General features: G+C 34.6%; 2 protein-coding genes across 2 annotated transcripts; both read left to right on the top strand.

Moving 5' to 3' along the window:
* Positions 1-1986: 1986 nt before the first annotated feature.
* Positions 1987-7564, top strand: LOC136801636 (uncharacterized). The gene is made up of 8 exons (XM_067058280.1): positions 1987-2845; positions 4227-4685; positions 5069-5294; positions 5871-5983; positions 6309-6383; positions 6645-6859; positions 7037-7177; positions 7463-7564. Exons 1-8 carry the CDS (start codon positions 2299-2301, stop codon positions 7484-7486), a joined length of 1800 nt encoding a protein of 599 aa, XP_066914381.1. The 5' UTR covers positions 1987-2298; the 3' UTR covers positions 7487-7564.
* Positions 7565-9447: 1883 nt separating this feature from the next.
* Positions 9448-10423, top strand: LOC136801625 (uncharacterized). Its single transcript, XM_067058269.1, has 4 exons — positions 9448-9498; positions 9624-9730; positions 9865-9978; positions 10235-10423. Exons 1-4 carry the CDS (start codon positions 9448-9450, stop codon positions 10401-10403), a joined length of 441 nt encoding a protein of 146 aa, XP_066914370.1. The 3' UTR covers positions 10404-10423.
* Positions 10424-27049: the final 16626 nt, after the last annotated feature.

Raw genomic sequence — 27049 nt, 5'->3', positions numbered from 1 at the left:
GTTTGAATTGGTTCGATTGAATGGAACTGGTTGAAAATAACTTTATGAAAAATACCCTGCAAAAAACAAGCACATAATTTTTGAGAAGCGCCTATATGATAATTGATGGTTTGATGTCCCCCAATCGTAGATTACATAGATTTACTTTAGAATTTTTCATGCCTGTTGTTGGAAATAAAATTATTTTGACGGTTAGAAAAAATTAAATGAAAAGCATGTTTCGTCCAAAGAAGGATAAAACTTTCATCGCTGACGTAACAAGGGCCAACATAAGGGTTAATATTCTGAATTAAATTAGGGGGCTGATGAAAAAATTTAAACTCTCGGCCATGAATTATAAAAAAAGTTTGAGACATAGCTACCGTCAACTGCTTCAACTTATGGGACTATCTGAAACAACATGGGACAGCCATTCCACCACCATTTCACCGAAACCTCAAAGTCATTTGATTTGAGTTTAATGAACTGCGTATTAAAAAAATACACAATTTCTCTATCGCATTTAAATCGTCTGTGCACTCTCTAACAGGAGCGAAGAAGTATGATTGATAGACTTGGTGGAGTTATCAAAACAAATTTGTTGTCAAAGTGATTTAACAGTAAGTAAAAATACAGACAAGATATATCAACAAGTCCCATGTTGCTACCACTCGTCCCAAGTTGGAGTAGTTGACTGTAGTTGCTTGCTTACAATTTGTCCAAAAGCTTTACTGCTAGCATCTTTGGGAACGGAATCAATATTATTTGTTGTTGTAAATTTGAGGGAAAGTGAGTCCTTTTCTGAAATAAAACCATCATCAAACTTGACCTTAATGACAATACCAGATTCTATAAAAAAGAAAAAACATTTAAAAGACAACGACAAAGCTCCCAGAGCAGAAGAAATTTTCCATCTTCACAAGCTTTATAGGGGTTGGACACAAAGTGAATACTTAGTGAACTACCCACAATCTGCCAAAAGGCTAAAACAGGTTCAGAATAAAGCTATATATCTCCAAAGGTACTCCAGTAGAGGACATCAGCAGTCGGGTGTTAAGATAAAAACTGCAATTATTGCTCTTTTCGGAAATTATTGCCGAAAACGGCAATTTTTTTAACGATGAAATGCTGAATCAGCAGAAAAATAAAAAAGTAAATAAATGAAAACTGCCGTTTTCGGCAATTATTGCCGTTTTTGCAAATAAAAGTTGATTTTATTATTGAAAACGTGGTATTTGACACCCTCGCAATAAGAAGGCCCGCTGTGCCTCGTTTAGTTTTGTTTTCAACTGGTTTTTGTTGGAAATGCAGATAGCAAAATCGAGTCATATGTAAACAAATTTACAACGGGGGTTTGTTATCTCTTTCTGGCTGTGTTTCGGCAACGATGCAGGATCTTTTAACTTATTATTTTAGAACTTTTCATGTTATTGAGCAACGAAAAATTGAAAAAATCACTTTTAAAAATCGGAAAAACCTTTTTCTCAATGCAATTTTACTATTTTCAAACACCTCTGACATCTTTTCCCTTAAAAGGACAACACATTTTGCTGATTCAGCATTTCATCGTTAAAAAAATTGCCGTTTTCGGCAATAATTTCCGAAAAGAGCAATAATTGCAGTTTTTATCTTAAACACCCGACTGATCAGGGCCTCCAGTTTTCTCTCCACTAGCTATTTCTCTCAGTTTGAACCACAAGTGATTTTGTGGTTTAGAGATGCTGGCTAAATCGATCTAGCCAGCCAGGGTATGCAGTGCTGACGAGTCCTAATAAGGATGAAATGCATATGCTGCTCTGCCACCCAAATCTCCTGAGTGAATATAGTTGGACAGAAATTCTTATTTCTTCACATATATATCTATAATAGATTGCTTAACTTACCTTCGAAATCATTTATCTGCTTAGCCGTTCGAATTCTCTTTGCCACAAGCATAATGGTTATTAAAAGTTGAATAAGCTATGAAAAAGTTTACAGCAGATTGTGACCAGATCAATTTGTCAAGCTGTCGTGAGGTTGAGGAGAAGATGATGAATTTGGCGGGAATTTCGTGCTTGCGAAAAAGGATTGGAACTAGTTGCTCTCCATCGCAAGAGAAAAACTGCCGTTTTGAAACGATGCTGTCCCCAAAACAAGAGCACTCGGGAAGAGGGTTATCAAAACATCAAAATATTCATAATGGTAGCAAAAGTAATGGGAAGTTGCGATCTTGGAGTGAGCAGTGGAGCTGCCAGTGGAGTTGTGGCTATGCCCTATGGTTGTGCTTTGGGCTAGACCCAAGTTGAAATTTTTTGAGTGTTCTTCCTTAAATGATTAGAAATGGTTAAAAGAAAGAGAATAGAAGTTCCAGATACATGCTTGTCTGACAGCAATCCGATTTTCCAGGCATTTTTGTCGAATCATCAACCTGCTACAAATGTTGTTTTTCCCATCTACAATAACACTTCAAATCTAGCTACCACAGATGCTGTCAATCTAGTTAACACATTGAATGAACCTGAGACAATCACTGGTCCTATCTTAAATAACACTTTGAATGCCAATAACGATGCAGCGAACGAAGAAACCAATCTCCTAGACCAAGCGCAAGAAAATTACGACTTGTCATTTTCAAATCATTCAATGGAGTTAACAACTAACAGGAATAATATTGAGACAGCAAACATCACACCTTTACTAGAACTGAATGATAAACACTCTAGTTCTCCAGTTTCTACTGTTACTGCAGTTATAGATGGCAGTGATCAATCGATCAATCAAGAAAAAGGAAACAATGATACTTTCCAGAGCCAGAATTTTGATTCTCACTCATCCATACCACCATACAATCTGAATGACTGTTTTAGAACAGAACTACCACCGTCAGGTTGGTCGAGTTTATATACCATCCTTGTCTTTTGTGGTCTTCTCAAGAAAGAGATGGGGAGTGTGTAACTCGCGCACAAGTGACGTCAAACGTCCATCGTTTTGCCACTAATTTATTTCGTTTAAAAAGCCTACTCGGTGCAAAATAGAAGTTGTGTATTTCATAATTTCCCGTTCGCATTGAAATTAATGACTTAGAAGTTTTTGTGAAATGGTGGTTATCAAATACCACGAAGTTGGGTACTTGCATCAGTGGAGGGAAACTTGCATATCCCTTAAATGAATGACCTGTCTGGTCATTAAAATACAAAGCTAAATCAAAACAAAATGGTAGAGTACGACCCTCGACATGGCCCGAGAATTCTCGGGCCAAAACTTTTATTGGAATTTGCGTAAAGCCCGAGTATGGCCCGAGCTGGCCCAAGAATTCAGGCCGTGTTCGGGCCACACGCAGGCCACACTCGGGCCAATTTTTGAAAACATGATTTAAACAGGCGTGTAATTTCAGGACTGAATTTTTTTAACATTTTCTTTGAGAAAAACTTGGTTTCTCTTAATTATATTAAATATATGAATGTTGTAAAATTCATATAAATATCAAATATCTTATTTGGTGTGAAAACATAGTTATAAATATACTTAGGGTGGAAATATTTGCTAGTAAACTGGTCCTGGTTTTAAACTGAAGCGTGTCCACGGGAAGCCCGGAAAGTTTTTTTGAGGGATATAAACAAAACAGACAAATCTTATTTTGTACTATTTTGTTTGAATGGACATGCTGAATCAATTTAACATTTAACATGGCCCGAACATGGCCCGAATGACTCGGGTCATGTTTGGCCCAAAAAGATTGATAGGGTCTCTCGGCCCGAACATGGCCCGAAGAGGTCCGAGAATTCTTGGGCCATGTCGAGGGTCGTGGTAGAGTAGAGCTGCGAGCGGAGCTGCGTAGTTCAATTGTTTTGATTGTTTTGATATTTTGCTGCTTTGATTGGTCAGTCATTTGATGGTTATGCAAGTTTCCCTCCACTGAGGCCCCCCCCAGCGGCACCCCTAATCACGCCATCACGCAAAAAAATTTTCTCAGTCACGCATCACGAAAATTGCTCAAATTTGTCATCACGCAAAAAATAAAGCGAAAAATAGCCCAAATCACGCATCATGCCTCAAATTTTTGCCCTATCACGCATCATGCCAAATTCTTGATCACGCCATCACGCCAAAAAAATCTCTAATCACGCCATCACGCAAGAAAAAAGTCCCAATCACGCCATCACACAAACCGCTGGGGGGGCCTCTCCACTGATGCAAGTTACCATTCACGGTACAAAATAATTATTGTCAAATAATAAATATTGTTGTTTTATCTTTTATCATTACAGAGATGTTACAAACTCACTTCTCTGATGAGGACCAACAATCTGGGAATGAAAGTCAAGACAATGATACTGAAGATGATAATGAAGATGATGAGGATGAATTTTTTTCGTTTCTGAAAAACAATAAAAAGACTGATGTTGCACGAAATGTCAATCTTTCTTTGGAAGATTCGCTGATGCTTCACCTGGCTTTTGCAGAGAGACACCATCTGAGTAAATCAGCACTAAAAGATTTGTTAGTTTTAACAAAGCTCCATCTTCCCAAGCCTAACAACTTCCCTACAACTGTCAATTCACTTTACAGAAGTTTAAACATAAAAGATGAATTCCAAAAGCACTATTTTTGTGAAAATTGCAAACAAATTATCAACAAAAATGAAACATGTAAACACTGTAAAGATTCCAAGACAAGACATTTTATATATTCAAATGTTGAAGAAGAACTGAAAGGTATATTAAAAAGTAAGTATTTTTTTATTCAACTTTAGCAGCTCAGCTCCAAATTGGGTAATGTTTGAAAAATTTATCACAAAAAAGCTAGGAAATATAAACTGCTAAAATTTCGCACCCCCCCCCTTTTCGATTGAAAATATTTTGGAACCCCCGAACTAAACCCTCAAAACAATTTTCGAACCCCCCTCTGAAATCCCACCCCCTAGTAGATACTTTCTGACCACTCCCTTAGTCAAGACACAAGGTTTGATTTCAATTCATCATTTGCCCAATCACAGTGAGAGCTAGGCTGAAAATTTGTTGCTAGGTTGACCAGTGTCTCTCGATTTAAAGTTGTTATCCTTTCTTAGCATACATAGCACTCAACTGACAAAATATAATTTGATTTTTAGGGCCACATTTCCAAGAAGGATTTAAAGCACCCATGAAAAAGGTTGACAATGTGCTGAGAGATTATTGTGATGGAAAGGTCTATCAAGACCTACTGGAATCAGGAATCATTGGAAGTAATACCATCACATTGCAGATGAATTCAGATGGAGTGAAGATGTTCAATTCATGTAATTACTCAGTATGGCCCATCTATCTAAGAATCAATGAACTTCCTCCTGCATTAAGGTAAATACTCTGATTTTCAACAAATACATTTTAAAACACTTCTTCAGGAACTGTCAGGAAATTTGAATAGGAAGAAAATTGGCTGAGTCGATTAGGTTAAACATTAATTAAAGACAAACTCAACACCGTAAACCTTCTCGCTTGTTTGGAATGAAATAATCTCATGCTTGTTTTGTCTTGATCACTATATTTAAATAAAGGAAAATCGAGATTATGAAAAGGTCTCCAATTTTTAAGGTAGTAATATTTGAGAAAAAAGGAAATTCCCACCAAAGTTCAAAAGGAAAGGTAGAGTTTTAACAAAAATAGCCTGGAAGTCTATAAACCCCACCCAAATTGAAATATTTGATTACATTTAACAGATAGCCCAAAACCAACTTTCTCTCCCAAACTTCAAATTTCAAAAAACAAGGAAATAACCAAAATTCCCATATATTTGGACCATGATTGTAGGACCATAGCAAATTTTAGTTAATTATTTGTTGCTATATTTTGTAGAAAATATAGCTTCATCAAATTTGTCAAACAATATTTTGGAATATTTTACATTGTTGAATTTCAATTCTGATCATTCAGGAAATTGAAAAAGTTCCGTGTTTTGGTTGGGATCTGGTTTGGAGAGGAAAAACCTTACATGAGGAGTTTCTTGCGTCCTTTAGTTGAAATGTTAAAGCAATGGTACTTTCAAGGTAATGACAATGTTTGACCTGCCATAAATCTCCGGGGGGGGGTACTTAAGCGAATGGAGGGTACGGCATGTCCCGCACTTAAGGGTACCTTTTTTTTTTCCATTTCCAAAGTCCCACTAGGAGTTGGAAAAAATCACCCTTGTATTGTAAGGCGCACGCCTAACCAACTGAGCTAACCATGCATTCTTGTTTCTGGGATTCTTTTGAAAGCTTTTCCTCGAAAATAAAAATTTAGATTTTGTGACATAACTTTTTCATAAGCTTCAATAAGCAAAACCTGCCAGAAAAACTTTTCACACTATTTTTATGCATTTTCATACCTAAGGTATCCAATTTACTTACAATGGAGAACAAAAATGTTACAAAGTTCTGTTGCTTAGCTCATTGTTTGATCTCCCCGGTATGTTTTTTTTTCAATTGAAATAAATAAATTGATAAGGTACTCTTGTAACCAAAGCATAGTGATTTGCCCTGATAGGAGCTCAATGTACCCAGACTTATTTATTACACTAATACTCAAGTATTTAACGTGCACAAAAAAGACAAAAGGAAGAAAATTAAAAAAGAAAATTAAAACTAGCAAGGGGTGATTTGTATTTGTATTTATCTTTAATCAAAGTTCATTTAAATAATATTAATCCAATCTCTTCTTATATTAAAGCAAAATGTCTAGTCCAAGAAACCGTTCAGTTTAATGGATACTATGGGTGCAGTTACTGTGAAATCGAGGGAGAACCCATAATGAAATTAAAAGGGACTAAATATGTCAAAACCTCGACAATTGTTTTTCCTATGAAAACAATGGAATTACCATCAAAGCGGACAAAAGAAAAAACAATTGTACAAGCAATGGTATCATTGGAAAACAATTTAGTGGTAATCATGTTTATCAAAACGTAATTTTATGAATAATCACATCAGAACGATATAGGTTATAGATATTTCTAAAAATTGTTATAAAGCAAGATTTAAGATTTCATGTAGTATGAAAATCTACTTGTTTGTGAAAATTTAATGGTTTACACTTTTAATGAAAGCTTTTTTCCTTTTCAGGTAAACGGTATTCGAGGCTTGTCTGTATTGGGTGAACTTACATATTATGATATTATCTGGGGAGTACCTTTTGATACCATGCATGGAGCTTTTCTGGGTGTAACAAAGTATAGTAGTTCTTTCACTCCTTTCATACAGGATGTATGTAATGTATTGTAATTTGATGTTTATTTTTATTTTGGTTATTTGAACTGAGTAATATCAAGTTAAACATTTCAGATCTTAAAATATATGCAACCTAACAATTTGGCTAAAATAGATGGGAGAGTTTGCTTTGAAGCATATGTATAAAGATGACTTTATTTTTGAAAACGTAGTTTACCTTTGAAATAAGGGAATTTTTAAAATTCAGGTTGGGATGGCATAAGGGGTTGGAGGGGTCTTTCCCATAATGAAGCTTAAATTCTCTTGTTTTATTATTTTTAGAAGACTTCTAGGCTTGTGGTTTGACACTGAAAACCATAAAAATGCATGGTACCTTGGAAAGGTTTTGAAAACACTCGATTCTGTTTATCTCGCAATGACACCACCAGATGAAGTATCTAGGCAGCCAAGAAGCATTGTAAAACATCGAAATTACTTTAAAGGTTATCAATTTAATACCAGATAATTATTTTCTTTGGGGTTTAGGGGTTTTGTCGAATATTAATTCTTACATGTCAATTTCACCTCATTTCAACACTGAAAGGACACTTTAACGAGAATCCTTTTTATGTTTAATAAATTTTTATGTTTATCCTTTATTCAATTATACAATAAGATTATTTATAATTTGAGCTCCTCTTTGATGATTGTACTACCCTATAACATGTGATATTTTGAAAGGTTCAAATGTTGTTTATTTTTTATTTATAAAATATTAATAATAACTAGCCGGTACCCGGCGTCGCACGCCGGTTTAACTGTTTGCTGAACGCATTTAAAGTCCTTTGGATGTTGGGAAGGTGGCATAAACACGATGAAATCAAAATTAAAGAGAAGAATTCTCTTCAAAGTTTGACTCTATCCCTCCTGGGTGACGTATCTTTTAACCATATTTTGAAAAAGATTTTTGTGGCAAAAATGATCAGAAAACAGAAAAAGGGCGCCATTCCCAAATTACACCATACCGGCGACCAGCGACGTCCGAGACGGCTTTGAAATTAGATTTTTTTGACTTGTCTTGTGATTATTATGTTTTATTTTATATTTGTTCTTTTCTTTAACAGATTCTGTTTAAAAGATTTTCTTTTGTTTTGAAAAGAATTCGAATGTCTCAAATCAAATAAGGTCGTTAATTACATTCGAAAACATAAAACAAAAAAAAAGAAAGAAAAAAAAAGACAAAGTCACATCTATCAATCAAAACAAAGTCTTTATAAAACGGCGCGAATCTGATTTAACACATTTGTGGAGCAAGAAACAAAAGTCATCTTTTAAAAGAACAAAACATTGCTTGCGAAAACGAAAGTGACACACAAACAAAATGACATACAGACTACGGCTATTAATATATAGATTATTATAATATTAATAATAGATTTCCTTGAGCCTTACTCTTGTGTACCTAATAGCCGGGGTTTGGAAAAAAATCTGAAAACTTAATAAGTAGGAGGTTGGAATCAAAATGTCCTGGGTGGAGAATTTTTAAAAAGGAGACTAATACAGCAGAATTACCTTAAAGAAATTCAATAATTTAATTTTTGTTATTTTTTCAAATTCAGCAAACGAATTTCGTAATTGGCTATATTATTATGGACCAGTTATTATGCTTGGTTTTCTGCCTGAACCATTTTACAGGTATACAGTCTATTCAAAAGACTATGGATTTTTAAATTGACTCCTCTTCAAAACTATAATAGTGATGTCACTATGGTTAGAAGGTTGAGGAACTTTCAAAGGTTTCTTTGTCTTCTAAAACTTGTCTTTTGATTTAGATTTTGTGCAGCGTTCCCAAAAATAAGCAATTTTGAACCCTTTCTTTGCGAAAAGGGGTGTAAAAATTAATGGTAAAGGATTTAATTACAGTGACTCAAATCCAGGGGGCAGACATTCTATATGAAAGCTAAAAAGGCCTTTGAATTGTTTGATATCCAATTACATTTTATCGGTACTAAATAATTAAATTAATTTACTTCATGAGAAGTTCAAGAATGGTATTTATTGATAATGCGTGTCTCTTCTATTTTAGTCATTTTCTATTCCTTGTCAAAGGGATATATACTTTACAAAAGCTATCAATAACACAAAATGAAATTGAATCTGCTGAGGAAGATTTAAAAGTATTCGTATTTCAAACAGATAAACTTTATGGTAAAGACTGTTTTATTTTAAATAATTTTAAGTGTAACTATACTGCACCTGGGACATAATATTAGACTTAAAAAGTCTCAAACTTTTAAACTCTTAAACTTACCTACATAGTAGTCCCTATGGTAGTCCATTTACTCTTATTCTTTTTTATTCGCAAGGTTGAAGAACAGGTATGGAATTTTCACTCAAAGTGGATTTTTTTAAATTTTGACTGCATCTGACTGTCTCAATTATTTTTCATCTTTTTTTAATGAATGATTGCCTGATTGCCTGATTATTTTATCCTCAATCCCAGGTAACTAAAGCTATCTCTGCTGCACAAAAATTACCAATTCATGCATCAAAGATGTTAGATGGCTCTGCAGAGAAATCGCTATACAACAAGCTTGTCAAAAGAGATGGGTGAGGAATTCTTTTTTCATATCTGAAAATTTATGCTTAATTTGTGGAAATTAAATGCTGTAAGTTTCATTTGTAAATGTAATAACACCTTCTAAGTAGTTTAACAAAAATATGTTTTTCCTTTCCATTTACAGTAAAAGCCATTCAGGAAAGCGATCTCTTCAGATGTATGGGCCATTCAAAAATTTTGATCCAGAAAATTTCTTGACACAAAAGCAGATTGTAAACTTTGTAAAGGCCAACAATAAGTATGAATTATACCCTCCTAATTCAGTAAAGAGTGGCAAACCAATTAATTCCTAGTCAAATGAAATTGTGAGAGTGTGAATAAAAAAACCCCTTGCCTAGATGCAAAAATGATCAAACATGCATCTAAGAAAGCCAAAATTTCAAAGGAGAATGAGCAAGCTTTGAAATACTAATTTCAACTTTGAGTCTGATCAATATTCATCGACAACCATATGCTTCTTTTCTTTTCATTCGATTTCAATCATTTACTTTCAGATCAAATCTTACTGAATTCCATAAGTTGAAACATAATGGAGTGATATTTAAATCCCTTGGCTATAAACGATCACCAAGAAGGTCAAATGCAGCTATCATTTTCAAAACAGATGGTATTAATCAAGCTGGATTGATACAGACCTTCCTTAAAGTAACCAACTTTTTATAATAAGGGCAGGGATTAAAATTTACTAGATCAATTCTTTTCAAATCATTTAATGTATCAAATACTTTAATGTTGTTTCTTAATTTTACTTTTAGGTAAATCAAAATGATGGTGTATTTGTCATTGTCTCCTTGTTGAACAAATTAAAAGTGATTTTTCTGGAAGTTTGGGTGGTAGAAAGATAACTCTTGAACACATTAAGTCTTACAACAGGTATTTCATAAACGGGGTTAATGATATTTTTTAAATAGGAAAACATTTAGGGCTGACCAAAGAATCAAAACTTGTAGGATTTCTTAGTTATGAAACCTCCAACTAAATTAGTATTAGTATCAACAGTCTTAAAAGTATTTGATATAACTTTTGATGTAGATCCATATCACTATTTCAGTATCAAATTTCAAAGTCATTGAACTTGCTGACATTGTCGAGAAGAAAGCTTGTGTGAAACCGCTAACGAATGTGAAGAAACTCACAACAAATAAGCTGTTTTTAATTGATTTTGTGAATCCTCATGAAACAGACTGATTTTTTTTTCTCAGCAGCACCAATGAGTAGGACTAATAATAAAACCAAATATGAAATTTAAATACTAAAAATCCTGAAAACTCGCCCAAAAGTGAAGTATTTTGTCAGCCAAAACTAACTCTTGTTAAATCAAATTTTCTTTTCAAGGGATCTTGGGACAAGGGATTTGGGGACAAGGGATTTTGGGACAAGGGATCAGGGGTATCTTTAGCATGAAAAATATTTATTCCTTACATTTTTAATAAATTTTAGAATATTGTAAGATTATTTAAGAAGCAAATTTTATTCTTATTGCATACTTTCTTGTATATATTTCTACTAATTATCTTATGCTGATACTATGTAAAAGATGTATATTGAGATTTCATAATTAGTATTTAGCCGTTTTCTGCTATTTAATTCCGTTATCTCAAGTATTAGCTGACTTTTCTTGAAAAGGTTCAGATTAATTGCTTGTGATTTCGAAATTGGAACCATTCCTCTTTTGGTACACTATTATAGTTTTTGACAACTTTAACAAACCTTTTTTCTTTTTTTTCAGAGTTAACTAAAAATTCAAATCAAATAAACATAATAATTAAATATTACAAATACAAATCAGCTTGAAAAAGAAGACATATTTCAATTAATGCATCCACCTTTCAACAGGTATATATTAATATTGTATTCTGTTACTTTAATGCTGTCAGAAAATTTGAAAGGGGGGCATTCAAAAAGTACGTTCGTCACCGAATGGGGGAGGGTCAGCCAGAAAGCGGACAGGGGGAGGGGTCAAGTCTTGATTGTTATAATTGGTGTTCTATTATTCGAAAGACTGACCAATTTTATTATCTATATCAAGTGTGAGAAAATATTCACCTTTATTTTTCCAATAATTATCTTCAAGACGATTTTATAAACTCGAGAAAATAATTTTTATTTTAAGTGTAAAATTGAAACTTTCAAAATTGGAGTGGGGGTAAAAATGTTAGAGATAATAAACGAACGTACTGGAGGGGGGGTTACTTCGAAACAAACGCTGACGAACAGAGGGTGGGGGAGAGGGTTTAAAAATTAGTGAAAATCTACAAACGTACTTTTTGAATGCCCCCCAAATTTTCAATTTTATTTCTCTTCTAAAGAAGAATTTTATTCAGCTTATTTTTTCCAGTATTTCTGTCTTGGAAAATGCAACTGCAAAAATTATATTGCAGATATGGGAAATCAAATTCTACCAGAAAACGCAAAATTTCGGGAATGCCCTGATTTTGATAGCTCAACACTTTTTCAAAAATTAACAAATAAGTCTACAATTTAAAAGCTCTTTGTGGTGGTTAAAACCATCTGGAAAGCGTCTACTATTTTATAAAAAACTGTTTCTTTAAGATTTTTGTAGAAAATGTATAAATTCCCATCAAGAAAGCATCGGGGTATTCTCATCCATAAGCTATCCAAATGAATATCGCAAAGATTGGTTTTTAAGCCATCTAAACAACATTTGGAATTTTCCATCTCAAAACTATCCACATGGATACTGTCTGTATTGCTTTCAAGTCATCCAAAAAGCATCTGTAGTTTGTGATTCAAAAGCTATCCATGCCGTTAGTTTTGTGATTGTTTTTGAACTCTTTTCAGATTATTTACCATTTAACATTGCTTTCTAATGCTTTTTAAATGCTTTTCAGATAATTGAAGGTTTATGAGGGCTACCCAAGCAAAAGTTCCAGATGCGGGGTTGAGAAATATGTTGAAAATTTTTGTCAAGGGCATAAGTAAAAATGTTTTCCCACAGTTTGTAGGTCCAGTGATCATGAAATTCGCAAACTTTCTGCGGCCTTGGGATAGCGCGTTATAGATGCCTGCAGCAAATTTTGTGATATCGATATCATTATTGTAAAGGACCTGACCTGCCATCTCATACCACTTGCAATACTCTGGGCAAGAGCATGCCAATTGGCCGGTCGCTTCAAAAATATAAATTATGGACATGCCCTCGGGTCGCAAGCTTTCTCTGCGTTTTCGATTTTCCAGGCAGTTTTTATCAATTCGCGACGCCTGTTCTCTCGCTTCTTCAATATGAATTCAGCCAAGTCAACTTTCCCATCTGTTTTTTCTCTGCTCGCTTGCCTATATAACTCATCATCAGTCTTAACATTCTGCTTTACAATCATCTCATGTACATCCAAAACTGTGATCGACCTTCTCGACCTGGAACAACTTGCTGAACTTTCATCTGATTCACTCCTGCCTTCCTTCCTTTTGCGAGAAGCTTTGCCCGTTTTCGGAGATCCTGTGTAGACTGGGTGATTTTGACTCAAAACATAGCTGCCTTCTTTAATCACATAGGTATACGCACTGTAATAATTCTCATGACTGTTACTGAAATTAACGCAAATATCATACCTCTGCTGAATGAAGTCTCTCACCTTCTTCCAACCTTTGACTCTATCAAATTTAAGTGCCAAATGATAGTGGAAACCCCCCCCCCCTCTGAATGTGATTCTTCTGAACTTGCCTATTGTAAAACTTTGCAATTTTCAAAAGCTGCGGTGATAATTTCTGCAAATTTTTCTGCGCTTTCACACTTTCGTCTGTCCGCTTGACTGTAAGTCACCAAATAAACAGACCGAGAACCAACTTCAGCCATCTTGTGCTTTACTTTATTTAGTCTTGACTTTTATTATCTAAAATAGAGCATTTTATTCTAAATAGAAGTTACCATGTACATAGAAGTTTTAAAACGTAGGACTTTCCACTTTTGGAACTCCAGACATGCCTCAGACAGGCCCTCCAAGCTCGTGGCTGAACATTACGCAACTTCAGCTACCATCTTTCTTTTCAAATCGGGCGCTCGAAATTCCGGATATGCAAAACTCCGGACATAAAGTACCACATGGGTCACGGCACTTTCTTTCTAAGTGAAATTTGTGGTTAGCAGGTCATCCTGAGGCTTGTAATGACTTGATTATGATGTAACTTAAATTTTTCATTCAAAAATAAATATTGTGGTGAAAAACTTGTCTGGGATGTCTGGAGAGTTATGTAAATAGTATATGTAAGCTCGATATGCCTTATTTCGCTTGCTTTTTGTGCCCATTTTTCCTAGTGTGTCCCTCCCCTTTTTAATTTTTTTTTCAAAATTCAGACAATGTTGGACAAAATATTTGTCAAAAACCTTTGAGATAAAAAAATCCCCCTCCCCTTCACCCCCAAAATAAATGTTGATGGGTGGAAGAGGTGTGCAATTCTTTTCAAACTTCTTTCCAACATTGAACTGGCGGTAAAAGGGGGTCTTGGCCCAAATTATCCACAAGAAACAAGAACAATTGACTTTTGCCAATATATTATGACCAACATTGTAGATCAGAAAAACAGGGGTTTGGTACGTAACTTTCTAAAGTACCTTATTGGTATATATTTTCGCGTGTTACAAATTTTCGCGGGTACTTAATTTCGCGAGTTTTTTGGTCAATTTTCGCGAAATTTAATACCGTTTAAATATTTCAAAATTACAAAATCGCGAAATTAAATACTCGCGAAAAAATTTTTCTTAGTATTTTGTTAGTACTTTTACATCAAAAACGTTGTATTCAAGCAAAATCAGTCTTTTCTTGCTTTATATTCCCACTTTCTGAAAATACCTAGTTTAGTGAATCGCGAAATTTATACAGGCGAAACACGTTGTTTCGAGAAAATTTGTAACACGCGAAAATATATACCAATAAGGTATGCTAAGTCAACTCTTTATGTTCATTTTTACATTAGAAATATTTTTATCACAAACAGTGATTGAAATTACACTTTGTTCCTTCTATATACTAAAAGTCTAATTTTCTATGAGCCGTGGGGTGGCCATTATGGATTTTTTCCAAGTCTCTTTTTAGATCGAGCTCCGAGCGGGAAAACAGTACAGTGTTCTTTTTTCGAGGCGGAGTACGTTTCTTTTGAGACACGTCACCGGAAAACATCCCTACGGTTCCTTGCCGATCGGGAAACGTCGCCCGGTTCGGAAGCGTATTTTTGATCGGACCATACTGCTTTCTAACAGTCAAAATAAAGATGGCGGCAAAAATAAACAAGTGGTTGCTACTGCACTTTCGCTGTTTTTCTTTGGTTTTTATGCTTTAATGAGTTGAATTGGATCATGATTTTTGTTTGATTGTTACAAGAAATGGTTGATGATGAAGTTTTATTATTAATCTTTCCTGGATTTGATTCTTCGTTTGGTTTGGCATGAGAGATGCAATCTCTTTCTTGAAAAACAGGATGGACATTTTATCAACTTTGACAATGCTAGGTATAATTGAAGAATTAAATACTTGCAACATCAAAAAAGTTTGAACTCACTTTTTTATGATGGTTGTCAGATGGTAGATGCGGTACCCAAATGGTTGTGGTTAGATAAGAACTGGTTAGCTTTTACAGTAAGTAAACAAGTTTAAACCTGATAGCTAATGATTGAATTTCCCTTGATATTTTAAAATGCATTTTAAAGGTGGAAAAGTTTTGGTTGTGAATTTAAGGACATTTTCTTGCACGTGCTTTTTAAGATCGACCGACCGCCTCACTTTGTAGACCGACCGGCCACCTCACTTTGTAGACCGATCGACCGCCTCACTTTGTAGACCGACCGATGACCGCCTCACTTTGTAGAACGGACGACCGCCTCACTTTGTAGACAGACCGACTCACTTTGTAGACAGACCTACTCACTTTGTAGACCGCCCGACTCACTTTTTAGACCGACCGACTCACTTTTTAGAACGACCGACCGACTCACTTTTTAAACCGACCGACTCACTTTTTAGACCGATCGACTCACTTTTTAGACCGACCGACTCACTTTTTAGAACGACCGACTGACTCACTTTTTAAACCGACCGACTCACTTTTTAGACCGATCGACTTACTTTTTAGACCGACCGACTCACTTTTTAGAACGACCAACGGACTGACTTTTTAGAACGACCAACGGACTGACTTTTTAGACCGGCCGACTCACTTTTTAGACCGGCCGACTCACTTTTTAGACCGACCGACTCACTTTTTAGACCGACTGACTCACTTTTTAGACCGACCGACTCACTTTTTAGAACGACCGACCGACTCACTTTTTAGAATGACAGACCGACTCACTTTTTAGACCGACCGACTCGAAATTTTTTTCGTTCTATAATCTGCTATAATAAATGTGATGTTGGTATTGAGGCGTTACTCCCCACCATCCAAAGGGCTTTTGATGTGTTCAACAACACTCTACTCGGCGGGTGCGACGCCGGGTGACGGCTAGTTTGTTGCTATTTATTGAAAAAGATTGATCTTAAAGAGAAAAACTGAAAACTGTTTACTATTTATTTGTACTAAAGCCTCCAATATTGAGTTTTCAAAAAAGTCTTCTATCAAAATAATATTTTTTCAGACAATAAAAGTAACACAAATTAACACAAATTTCAAACTTTGCACTTTGACTTTGTTTACATTTAGAATTCTCCGTTGTTCTAGCTCTCATGATTTACCCAACCCTTACAGTGCACTTTATTTTTCAACTGTAAATCTGCGTGATAAAAGAAGCTTTTTTCTGTTTCTGAGAGAACTGAGAAAATTATTCTTGTCGGCTGTAATTATCAGACAAGAGAAACTTTTTCAAACAAACGAGAAGTAAAAACTTTTCTTTTTATCAATTATTTTGAATTTGTTTTAAAATTCGACCCTCGCAGTGCAATCTCACTGAAAAACCCCCACCCTTAAGCGCGGCACATGACGTAGGCCAGATCATATGAGTGCCCCCCCCCGGATTTAAAAACAAAAAACAAAACTTATACATGGTTGTTAAAAAGAAAAGAAAACAATATTTGTTATATAACCATTATTTTGGTGATAAAAGAGAAAAAAAAATTTTAATCCAATCCGTCAAGACCATAGATATAAAGCACAAGGCATCAAATTCGAATACCCGTGCATTTTTCTTCATAAATTCAATGGTTAAAATTATTTTCAAGTCACAAAATTTGTGAATGTAGATAAAATTCTATTTCTAATCTATCAATCGGAGGTATTTTGCGCTGACCGCCTGCCAACGTTAAGAAATCCCATCCAAAATTGACTTCACTTTTTGCCGCATAGATTCTGATCTAGCCCTTCAAAACCTTCTTTGTCTGTGGTCATGGTAGAACTCTCCATATCAGACAACTTTGAAATAGTGACGGGAGATTTTTTTACTATCTTTACAAAGTGACAACCAATTTTGCAAACGAAGGGTACAATTTTCCCTTCAAAAAAAGGGGGATGGGGTGAAATAGTGAAGAGAGAATTTTTTAGTATCATTAAAAAGTGACAATGTCTAGATATATTACATGTTAAAAACTACTATTGATATTTACATATTCAGGAACTCTTGCTCCTTACACAACCCCTTGGGAATGTAAATTGGGTCGTCCAGTTGTTTGATCATCGATCCCTACAATGTGAAAAAAAAACAGTAGACTCCCGGTTATTCGTAGCTCCAAGGGGGATAAGAATTTACTTCGAATAACCGGGAGCTCGAATAACTGAAAAATTCGTTTTAAGATTAATCAATCAAATCGTTTTAATCAATCTACTGTAAGTCATAAGATAAAACAAAAGCGGAAATTATAGAATTTTTGTTATAAAATTATTGCGGATTATTTTTCAAATTAACCCTGTAGCAAGTATCCTTGTATTTTGTCTCTATTACAGAATTTTTAGCTTGGCCCTTCACGTCCTTGGGCGCCTTGATTCTGGTTTACCAGAAGACGATTATGATGAAATGAAAGAATGTATGAAATTGGCGACTCACAAAGTCAAAAGTCAGAAAGCTGCAATGACATCAGCCAAGAAAAAGAAGATGTGTTCCAAAGCAATCACTTTCTCTGGCGTGGGAATGAATAAAGACTTCTTCAACGGTAAATGTCAATTTATTTTATCCATATCTTAATATTCAGTAAAATGTCTGTTGTAAAATAAATCTTTAAACTTTAACTTAATCTCTTATTTCAAGTTGCATTAAACGGTTTGTTTATTTTTCTCTCACGTTTTGTATCTACAGCACCGGACTCACAACAGAAAAAGGAGACGCCTGAACAATCAGAACAAGAGGAAAAAGCGAACACTTCGGCTGGTTCGAGAATGAACAAGACGGTAATATAGTCTAGACGTATAAAACCTTCAACTACTCAAAATGGAAACAATAAAGACGAAACCCACAAAACAAAAAGACAATACAAATACAACAAAAATCTATAATGAACATTCACAGAAAATTAATCAGGTTGGAATTGAAAAGGAAAATATCATGACATAGAAATCCATCAATGCAAAACTAGTGATCAATATGAGTCAAAAAATATTTCAAGAAAACACATTATGTGTTCCTCAGTTTTTCCACAGGATTTCGGCCATTTGTGAAAATATCCTCCTATATGATGGAAATAGGGTTGTGTAGGTAGGTAGGCCAAGCAGTGTTAATTAGATACCACCACATATAAAAGAATGTAAAAAGATGTGTATGCGCGCTAATAAAAAATAAATTAAAACTTATTATATCTAAAATCCCTTCTATGTTCATCCTGGTCTGTTATGGAACTTCCATTTAAATTGTAATTAAGTCACAAAGGACTGTTTTTCTATCACTTGTTCTTTTTTGTATTTTTGTAGCAATGGACTCGTTGTGTAAATGGAAAGCGTTGAGAAAGTCAAAACAAGAGGAGATAATCGATTTTTTCCTTTTAACATTTCTGATTAAAACAGATTACAATCTGAACTTTCGCATTGGTGCCCTTTTTTTAACACTTTTTTTATAAAAACAATCATAGCTCCAACGACCGAGTCTCACTTCTCCGTCTTGAAGATGAAAAAACCCAAAACTTTTTTTTCTCGAAGCTTTCATTTCAATGTCTTTTCATTTACAAATCGACGACAGCGAAAATGTAGACGCTGAGGAGGACAGTTCATTTTACCGACAAGTGAATAAACATCTTCCAAACATTCAGAAAACAAGAATAGTGGGTGATGCCGTCTCTCAAGCGAGAGAGCAAGCAGAATTTGAAGACAACGAACCCGAAGAAGGCGAGATCAAAGACGAAGAAGAAAGTGGCCAATCGCTAAACTTTAGAGATACTGGCGTCTTACAAGAGGATGATGAAGATGATGGAATTATAATAAACTTGGACGATGGCGTGAAAAAGATAAAAACTAAAGGTACCACGAAAATGGTTTTCAGTTGAGAACAAAAGGACATTGCCACAAAACTACGAAGTCGAAAGAAAAACAAATAGTAGATTTTAAGGTTCTAAAATTGTTATCTCGGCAAAAAGTCCACAATATTACAAAATGTAAAACTAAATGATTATGCAGAGGAAATATATTTTTTTTGAAATTTCTTATGTTTGTTTATTGTTATTATTATATTATATTAGGTTGAAAAAGGCCAGTTGGCCGAAATATTCATTAGAAAGATGATGTGTTTTTTTCTGACTACGTTATATTCTATACACTCTCGCATAGACGGAGAAAATTGGTTTTACTGTGACAAGTTATTATATACCTGTAGGCAAAAACAGCCATTGAATAATTCCTGATATACCATGGCTATTATACCACGGTAGAACTTTTTTTTCAAATTTTGCTTTCAAAGTTTGATTTCTTTGTCGTTTTTGTTGTTATATCAAAGAAATTCATTAAAATAAATCTATTGTCAATTTCATGAACACATTTTATGACTCAAAGTAATTAAGAAAATTATTAAAAGATAAAAACATTCGAACGTTCAATTATATTGGAATGTTTTATGTGAAACGTTTAACAATTGCCATATATAATGTTTCGTTTTTGCCTCTAGGTATATAATAAAACATATATTCAATAGGTTTTCGTTGGTTATTGGATTTATCAACCCTCGGTGATGTATATTCAACTCGGCTTCGCCTCGTTGAATATTACATCACCTTGGGTTAATAAATCTCAATAACCAACTTTTACCCATTGAATATCTGCTTAATATATCATTTGAATGTGTCGTATTGTTGGTCTACAAATCGCATCGAAGTTGATCAAAAATTATTTTGAATATCACCCTGATGAAAAACTCTCCTAACAACTGCGTTTGACGATACAGGAACAACATGCCAATAAATGGCGAAAAGTAATGTAATAAGTTGTTAATATGAAAGCTATATGTTGTCTTAAATGAAAAGAAAAATTACATTATTATTCAGAAATATGCATGTGTCAGTGTATATATTTTATTTAGCAGTATGAGATATATTTTTTTGTAAATATTGTTTTTTCATTTTAAGTCTGAAATCAAAGAAAAATTATTAGAAAAATTTATTTTTTACTCCCCAATTTGAAACAGTGCCTCAATATTAAATAATGTTGTAGTCACATAAAAAAGTAAACGTAAAGTCATAAGTTCCCTTAGTTGACATGATAATGTAAAGATTAACCCTACTTATTATAGGGTTAAAGCTGTATATAAAGACCTTAATCTGAAAAAAGAATTATAAAAAACGAAAGAAAAAAAATAAAATAAAAATAAACAAGCTACATAATTTCAAAAAAATATATAAAGTTAAGCTCGAGAAATTCAAGAAATACTGTCTTTCCAGCGAAAATAGGTTGTTACGGCGATTTTTGAATAGTTCCGGCTTCAAAAATCAATTTCATTGAAAATTGAACCATGCTTGATGGTGGGCATTGCTATTAATAATGTTTTTGAATGAAAAAACAACCAATTATAAGGAAAAAGTCCAATGAAAATCCAGAAAAACGGCAATTTTTCTCAAAAATCGGACTCGGCCATGTTTTGGGCACTGTTAATACGCATCTTTGAACAAAAAATCAGAAAACTAATGATAAAATCTAGAGAAAGTGGCAAAAAACCAAATTTTTCGGGATATTTCCGGCATTTTCGGCCGGAAATTTTTTTCGGAATCCGTTACATTTCGGGCATTGCCATTTTGCATCATTGTGCAATAATCAGAAAAAACTAATGAGCCAATCCTGAGAAAAGCTGCCAACAGACGAACGAACGGACGAACGAACCGACATGGGTTAGTTTAGAGGACCTCCACCGGGGTACCCGGATTTAGGTCCAAAAAAAAGATGAGAGGGCAAGTCGATGCCAGGGCGAGTCTCAAAAAGCGGTTTTGTGGGCAGGGGCTCGGAAAATGGAGAACAAAAGGGTCACGTGGGTAGCAGTGATCTGATTGGGGTTGCTATTGGTTTCTTTTGTTAAAGAAATGGGAGGGCAAGTTCTCATCATCATCATGGATCCCAAGAGATGATAACCAAACAGCGGAGGCCATTTCGATACAGAAAGCTTTAATTATATTAAAATATAATATATACCGGGTGCACCAAAAAAAGTATACAACTTTGTCGAGATATTGTGAGCTTCAGGATTTAGATTTTTTGTTCATTTTTTTATCGCATAGAGGATGCTCTAACTTGAATTTTGAGCTATTATATATACATTAGGTTTGAAATAGTAATTCGAAAATTATTTAAAAAAAACTGACTTTTTTTTAATGTCGAAATTTCAAAAAATCATCAAAAACAGCGAGCAAACTTTTCTCTTGGCACTTACTAGCCTGGATATCCAAGCTCAAAATTTTAGAAAAAACAAAATTTACCTCAACATACAAATTTCTAAAATTATAGAGCTTGGTCTCCCTAGAGAATGAAAGTGCAAACCCATGTTTCCTAGCCAACCCAGGGCAGCAAAACAGAAATTAATAAAAAGCAGTCTTACAAGATCTAAAACTATTTAAAACATCCAAAGATTACACCAAAGTGCATAAAAAAGTTTGCATGCATTATCATGACCAACCATGTTTTCTTGGAAAATGAACTTGCCTCTGTTTTCTTCTTTTTCATGCTTTCATGTAACAGAAAGCCCTGTCTTCACTAGCAACTGGAGGACTATCCTATTTTTGCTTTAGAATTGATCCACGCCGTGTAGATTGGCCCTTACGGTTTTAACGAAGTGAGCGCAAGCAAGCGGACTGCATTCTCTTAAAGAGAATGCAAATCGCTCTAGGGAGATCAGGCTGTAAACCAGAACATAAAATATCAAAAACTAGACTGTGAAATAGTTTACAGCCTGGATATCCAGGCTAGGCACTTACCTTCTTTACACATAAAAATACCAAAAAATGCAGAAGTTACAGAATTTAAGAATATGGTAAAACAAGCTATTCCCATGTGGAAAAATATTTTTGGTAAAGCTGAAAATTTTCCTGGAAGTCTCCAAGAGAGGTGTGGTGTGCTACGTGAGAAAACCTTTCCTTAACTAGTTGCTCAAAGAACTTGGGTCTGCATTGAGTTTGCTGGTGTTGTAAATATTCATGACGCGTAAATAAGATGGACACACCGCTGGCAAATATAGGAGAAAAAAAGAATAAAAAAGACAATGAAATTGTGTTTTGGTCATTTTGTCTTATTTATAGCGTGACTGCTTTTATCAATGATTTTTTGAAAAAAGTCAGTTTTTTGGAAATAACTTTCGAAATACTTTTTAAAATTTAATGTAAAATTCAAGTCAGAGCATTCTCTATACAATAAAAAAAGAATGAACAAAAAATATAAACCCTGAAGCTCACAATATCTCGACAAACTTGTATACTTTTTTTTGTTGCACCCGGTATGATTATATAAATTTTGGAAAAATCACAATTGATAGATTTGCAGATAACTTAAACACAAAATCAGACCGTTTTGACTCAAGGTAATTCTGTCCTCATTCATCCATGTGAACGCTTTTTGTTACCATTGGGGAAAGGGTGAATTGGATTGGATTTTTTCCGTCAATATCTCAGGTTGGAAAGGCAATTAAGCATTTGAACTGCCAAGGGAAAGGAATTTTGTTTTATACCACTATGGCCATCTATGGTGGCCGAGGAATGCCAGTTAAGTTTTTTACGGATTTTCTCCTTTTTCTATCGTTTTTAATTTTTTTATTTTCATTTTTTTTTATTTTTTTTCTTTTCGTTTTTTATATTTTTTTTTATTTTCGTTTTTTCATTTTTTTTATTTTCGTTTTTTTTATTTTTTTTTATTTTCGTTTTTTTATTTTCGTTTTATTATTTTCTTTTTTTTATTTTTTTTATTTTTGTTTTTTGTTTTTAAATTTTTTTTGTTTTCTATTCAGATTTTAATTGCTGGCATCGGTCGGCCAACTCGTGGCCGAGCTGTGCCACTAAAATTTCGGCAAGTTTCAAAATAAAAACTGCGTTTGAGAGATCCATATGGAGCGCTGTTAATTGAGGGCTAACTATTGAACGGAAGAATTCTCTATTTTGTTATCAATCTTCTTTAGTGAAATAAGTAGAAAAATACGCAATTTTTCACCCCGGAAATTGTGAATAGTCCTTCGCTACCAAATTTTTCAGCTTCGGGAGAGTCAGAATATACAGTAGAGTCTCATGGAAGAGCAAATAATCGATCAATTTATGGAGAGTTCGATATATAGAGGCGAAATAGCCTGATATTCGAAAGCATCCAACGAGGACCTTTTTTTAAATATCTGTTTCCCAGACATACCCTTCCTGGAAAATTTGATCTGTTGGCCGAATATTTCAAAAATCTTATTCCTAGAAATGAAGATCTGTTTCTCCGCAAAACCTAAATTTTTATTCTCAAAGTATCTTTCCTAGAAAATTTGATCTGTTTCCACAATTTTCAGAATTAAAATTTTGATCTGTTTTCCCGAATATAGGATATCTGTTCCCCTCTCCTGGAAATTTCCATATGTTTCCCTTTCTTTTTGTTATTGATATCTGTTTCCCCCATAAAGTTCAATCTGTTTCCAATGCAATATCATCTTTTTTGGAAACAGATATGTTTCCCAATTTATTATGTCATCTCCTAGAAGTATTGATCTGTTTCTCTCTGATGACGTCATCAGCTGGAGCGGGGAAACAGATAGTTATAAGGAAAAGGTCTCTTCTAGAAAATCAGATCTGTTTCCCCAATTTTCAAAAAAAGCTCTCCTGGAAAAGGGAAACAGATATTTCGAGGAAATGGGCTCGTTGGCTGCTTCTGGATATTCTTTCAAGGGACAAGAAAATTCGTTCGAGAGAAGTGAACATTCGAGTTATGGAGGTTCGAGTTATAGAGTTTATTCGAAAATTTTCACCGTGCCAGCGAATTTGTTCGAGAGAAGGAGCCACTTTGCAATTGTTCAGAATATTATTTTGCCCAAATTACCTTCATTTCCCTGAGCTTCCCTTTTGCGAGAAAAACCCAAAAACCACAGTTCCCCGATAGTTAGGTAGCTTAGGGGGAGCTTAGGGGGCGGGGATGTAAAAAATAATTAAGTATGGGAAAAGTCACAAAATTCTTCAATAGACAATAAATCTTCAATGAAGCAATCGATGTTTTAGTCGTCGTTGAAATGTATGTACAATAAAATGAGCAAAAATATACAAATACAAACAAGCTTAAAAATTCTAAACTTTCGTTTTTGCAGGCAATGTCAAAGAATCAAATCTCAAAATCTTTAAAACAAGATCGTTGAGCAGTTTTGTTAACTTATATAAATGTTTACTGGCATTAAAGAAGCGTTAATAATGCGTATTTCACAACCAACATGTATAGTTTTGCAGTAAAATAGCAAATATAGCACGAATAATCACAAAAATTAAAAAAAAAACTTTTTAAAACCTACTCTTTTCTGCCCAACTGTAGGGGGGTCTAATAAGCAAGAAGGGTATAGTCTAATAAGCAGGGGGGGGGGGTAGCACTCCAAAAAAATCCGTAAAATGGGGGGGGGGTCATAATAAGGTTATTTTGGGGTGATTTTAACAAAAAAACCTAGGAAAATGAAGGTATTTCCCTTTTTGGCAAAAAACTCAATAAATGCCAAAACGGGGCCTGGTCATAATAAAGTGATTTTGGGGTTGAGTAATTGCAAAATGATCCCCTTTCAAATTAGGCACAGAAGAGTACTGCTTTAAACAAATAACGTACCTTAAGGGAATTAAATTTCTCGGGAACTAATTTTCGTGGATAACACTCGAAATTTGCGCATTTCGCGGAACTAATTTTCGCGAAAGACACCGACTTTTGGGCCACTTTTTTTTTCCAGATTTTTGGAGAAATCATGATTCGCGGAACTAAATTTCGCGAATTATACCCAAAATCGCGAAAAATTAATTCCCTAAATGGAATATTCTATGGTTTTATTGGATAAGCCTTGTCATAAATCACTAAAACAAACAAAACTATAAGTAAAAATCAATAAACGAGATAACATACATACTTAAGTCGAAAAAATGACGACAAAAGCAGTGAAAAAAACAAAGCAAACAATGTCAGACATAAAATAACAAGCAAAATTAAATTTTTAAAACGAAACGGTACAAGCTGAGAGGTGTAATGTTGAGCCAATTATTTTCCAATAGGTAACACATAGTCTTTACCCTTCATTTAGGGGGGTCTGGGATTTTGGTGAAACCCAAGCAAGGGGGAGGGGTATTGAAAGTTTGAATTTCCTAAGGGGGGTTGCCAGTTAAGGGGGTATTCCTACTTAAGGGGGGGGGGTTATCTCAAATATAAAAATTGAAATTTTCATCTTGATGAAAAAAATTTTCGCCTGCGGTGCTAAAAGGTTTACAGTACTTCTGTTTTGACAATGAAAATTGTAAAGATTTTGCCTGCGGTGCTTTTTTCACCTTGTTCACCATATATTGTGTACTTCAAACTTCATTGGTTGCAATGTAAAGGGGGTCTCAAAAAATTTTCCATTTTCGTAAGGGGGTTGCCACTTAAGGGGGGTCTTCCTACTGAAGGGGGGGTCTTGACCCCTCTAGAAACTATGATTAACAACTTTTAATTGCAACGGCTTCTAAATGAAATTTCAAAACTAAATATCTCAACAAAATAAATTGGAACAAAATGTCTGCAGAACAGAATATCAACGTGAAATACATCGATAGGGAGAAAGACAGATTCTTTGCACCCACTCCTTCAATATTGTAGTAGTAATTAGGGTAAGTTACTTTATTGATGCATCTCAAGCCACTCCTTCAATACTGTCATCATAATCAGCATAAGTTACTTTATTGATGGATTTCAAGCCGACTTGTTTACAATATGAATTGCAATTGTGTGTAAGGGCAAAGCGCTTTATCGCTTTTCGCGAAATATTACCAACGCAAAATAATGGCAAATCACCATCCTTAAAAGAAGATGTAGCAATTTCAGGATCCGTAAGCTTTTGTCCGAACCCTTGAACGTCCGTTATAAGCAATTGGTGGTTGGTCTTCTCAAAGGAGAAGTGGGCAAGACATTGAGCCTTGCATTCAAGATCATTTGCCTTCTCTTTGCAAATGCCGTCGTTATTCAAATACTTTCTAAAGTGCCCATCGATTTGTTCTTCAATAGTGACGTACTCGTTGCCTTCATCTGTGACCAGAACACCATAGAAAACTTTCACATATTTGAAATTGATCCCTGAAGTTGATTCGTTTTCAAGCTGAGAACAAAAGTTATCGCATAGCTTTGTCATTTGAACAGCAGTTTTTGTATGGTTCTCTAAAGTGTTTTCCCTTTGATGGATGAGATCGATTGCAATTTTTTTGTACCTCTTGACAACCCATCTTTTAGGGAATCTTACATCGTCAGATGTGGCACTGTATACATTACGAAAAGTTCCCTGTCCTAGAGGAGAATCTTCCAGGAAGAAATTGACACATCCCATATTTTCCCAAGTTTGAGTAGGAAGGTTGAAATTGCTTACTTTGATCTTTAATGGATCTTTCGTGGTCTTGATTCCTTTTCCAATCTTGAGCATTGTAGAGAGGGTCAAGGAGGGTGCTGGCTCCTCGTGATTCCTCGGTTTCGTACTTTTTACGGACAAGAACGAAGATTGCACTTTTGTTGAGGTTGATGAAACCTTAGTTAATGTTGATGGAGATTTAATGATCGAACAACCCCGCTGTTTAATCTTCGATTGCTTTTCACTTGTGAACCTCACAAGAATAAGTGAAATGTCGGGGATTTGTTCGACATCATCACAAGAAGGACCAAAGCAAGTCGCCAGCACATCACAAGACAAATGATTGAAATTGATTGAGGAATCCAACCTTCCATAATGTCTCTGACAGGCTTTTTTAATTCCG

This window comes from Clytia hemisphaerica, unplaced genomic scaffold, assembly GCF_902728285.1.
Source record: "Clytia hemisphaerica strain Z4C2 unplaced genomic scaffold, Clytia hemisphaerica genome assembly, whole genome shotgun sequence".
NCBI lineage: Eukaryota > Metazoa > Cnidaria > Hydrozoa > Leptothecata > Clytiidae > Clytia > Clytia hemisphaerica.
The sequence above is the reverse complement of the archived record's forward strand: the minus strand, read 5'-3'. Positions and strand labels throughout refer to the sequence as shown.

Excerpts from the sequence above, each read along its gene's own strand:
- LOC136801625 (XM_067058269.1), top strand. The coding sequence starts at position 9,448 with ATGGTAGTCCATTTACTCTTATTCTTTTTTATTCGCAAGGTTGAAGAA. Across the intron at positions 9,731-9,864 it reads AAGCTTGTCAAAAGAGATGG|TAAAAGCCATTCAGGAAAGC; the intron begins GTGAGGAATTCT and ends TTCCATTTACAG. Across the intron at positions 9,979-10,234 it reads TTTGTAAAGGCCAACAATAA|ATCAAATCTTACTGAATTCC; the intron begins GTATGAATTATA and ends ATTTACTTTCAG.
- LOC136801636 (XM_067058280.1), top strand. The coding sequence starts at position 2,299 with ATGGTTAAAAGAAAGAGAATAGAAGTTCCAGATACATGCTTGTCTGAC. Across the intron at positions 6,860-7,036 it reads CATTGGAAAACAATTTAGTG|GTAAACGGTATTCGAGGCTT; the intron begins GTAATCATGTTT and ends TTTCCTTTTCAG. Across the intron at positions 7,178-7,462 it reads TCACTCCTTTCATACAGGAT|AAGACTTCTAGGCTTGTGGT; the intron begins GTATGTAATGTA and ends TATTATTTTTAG.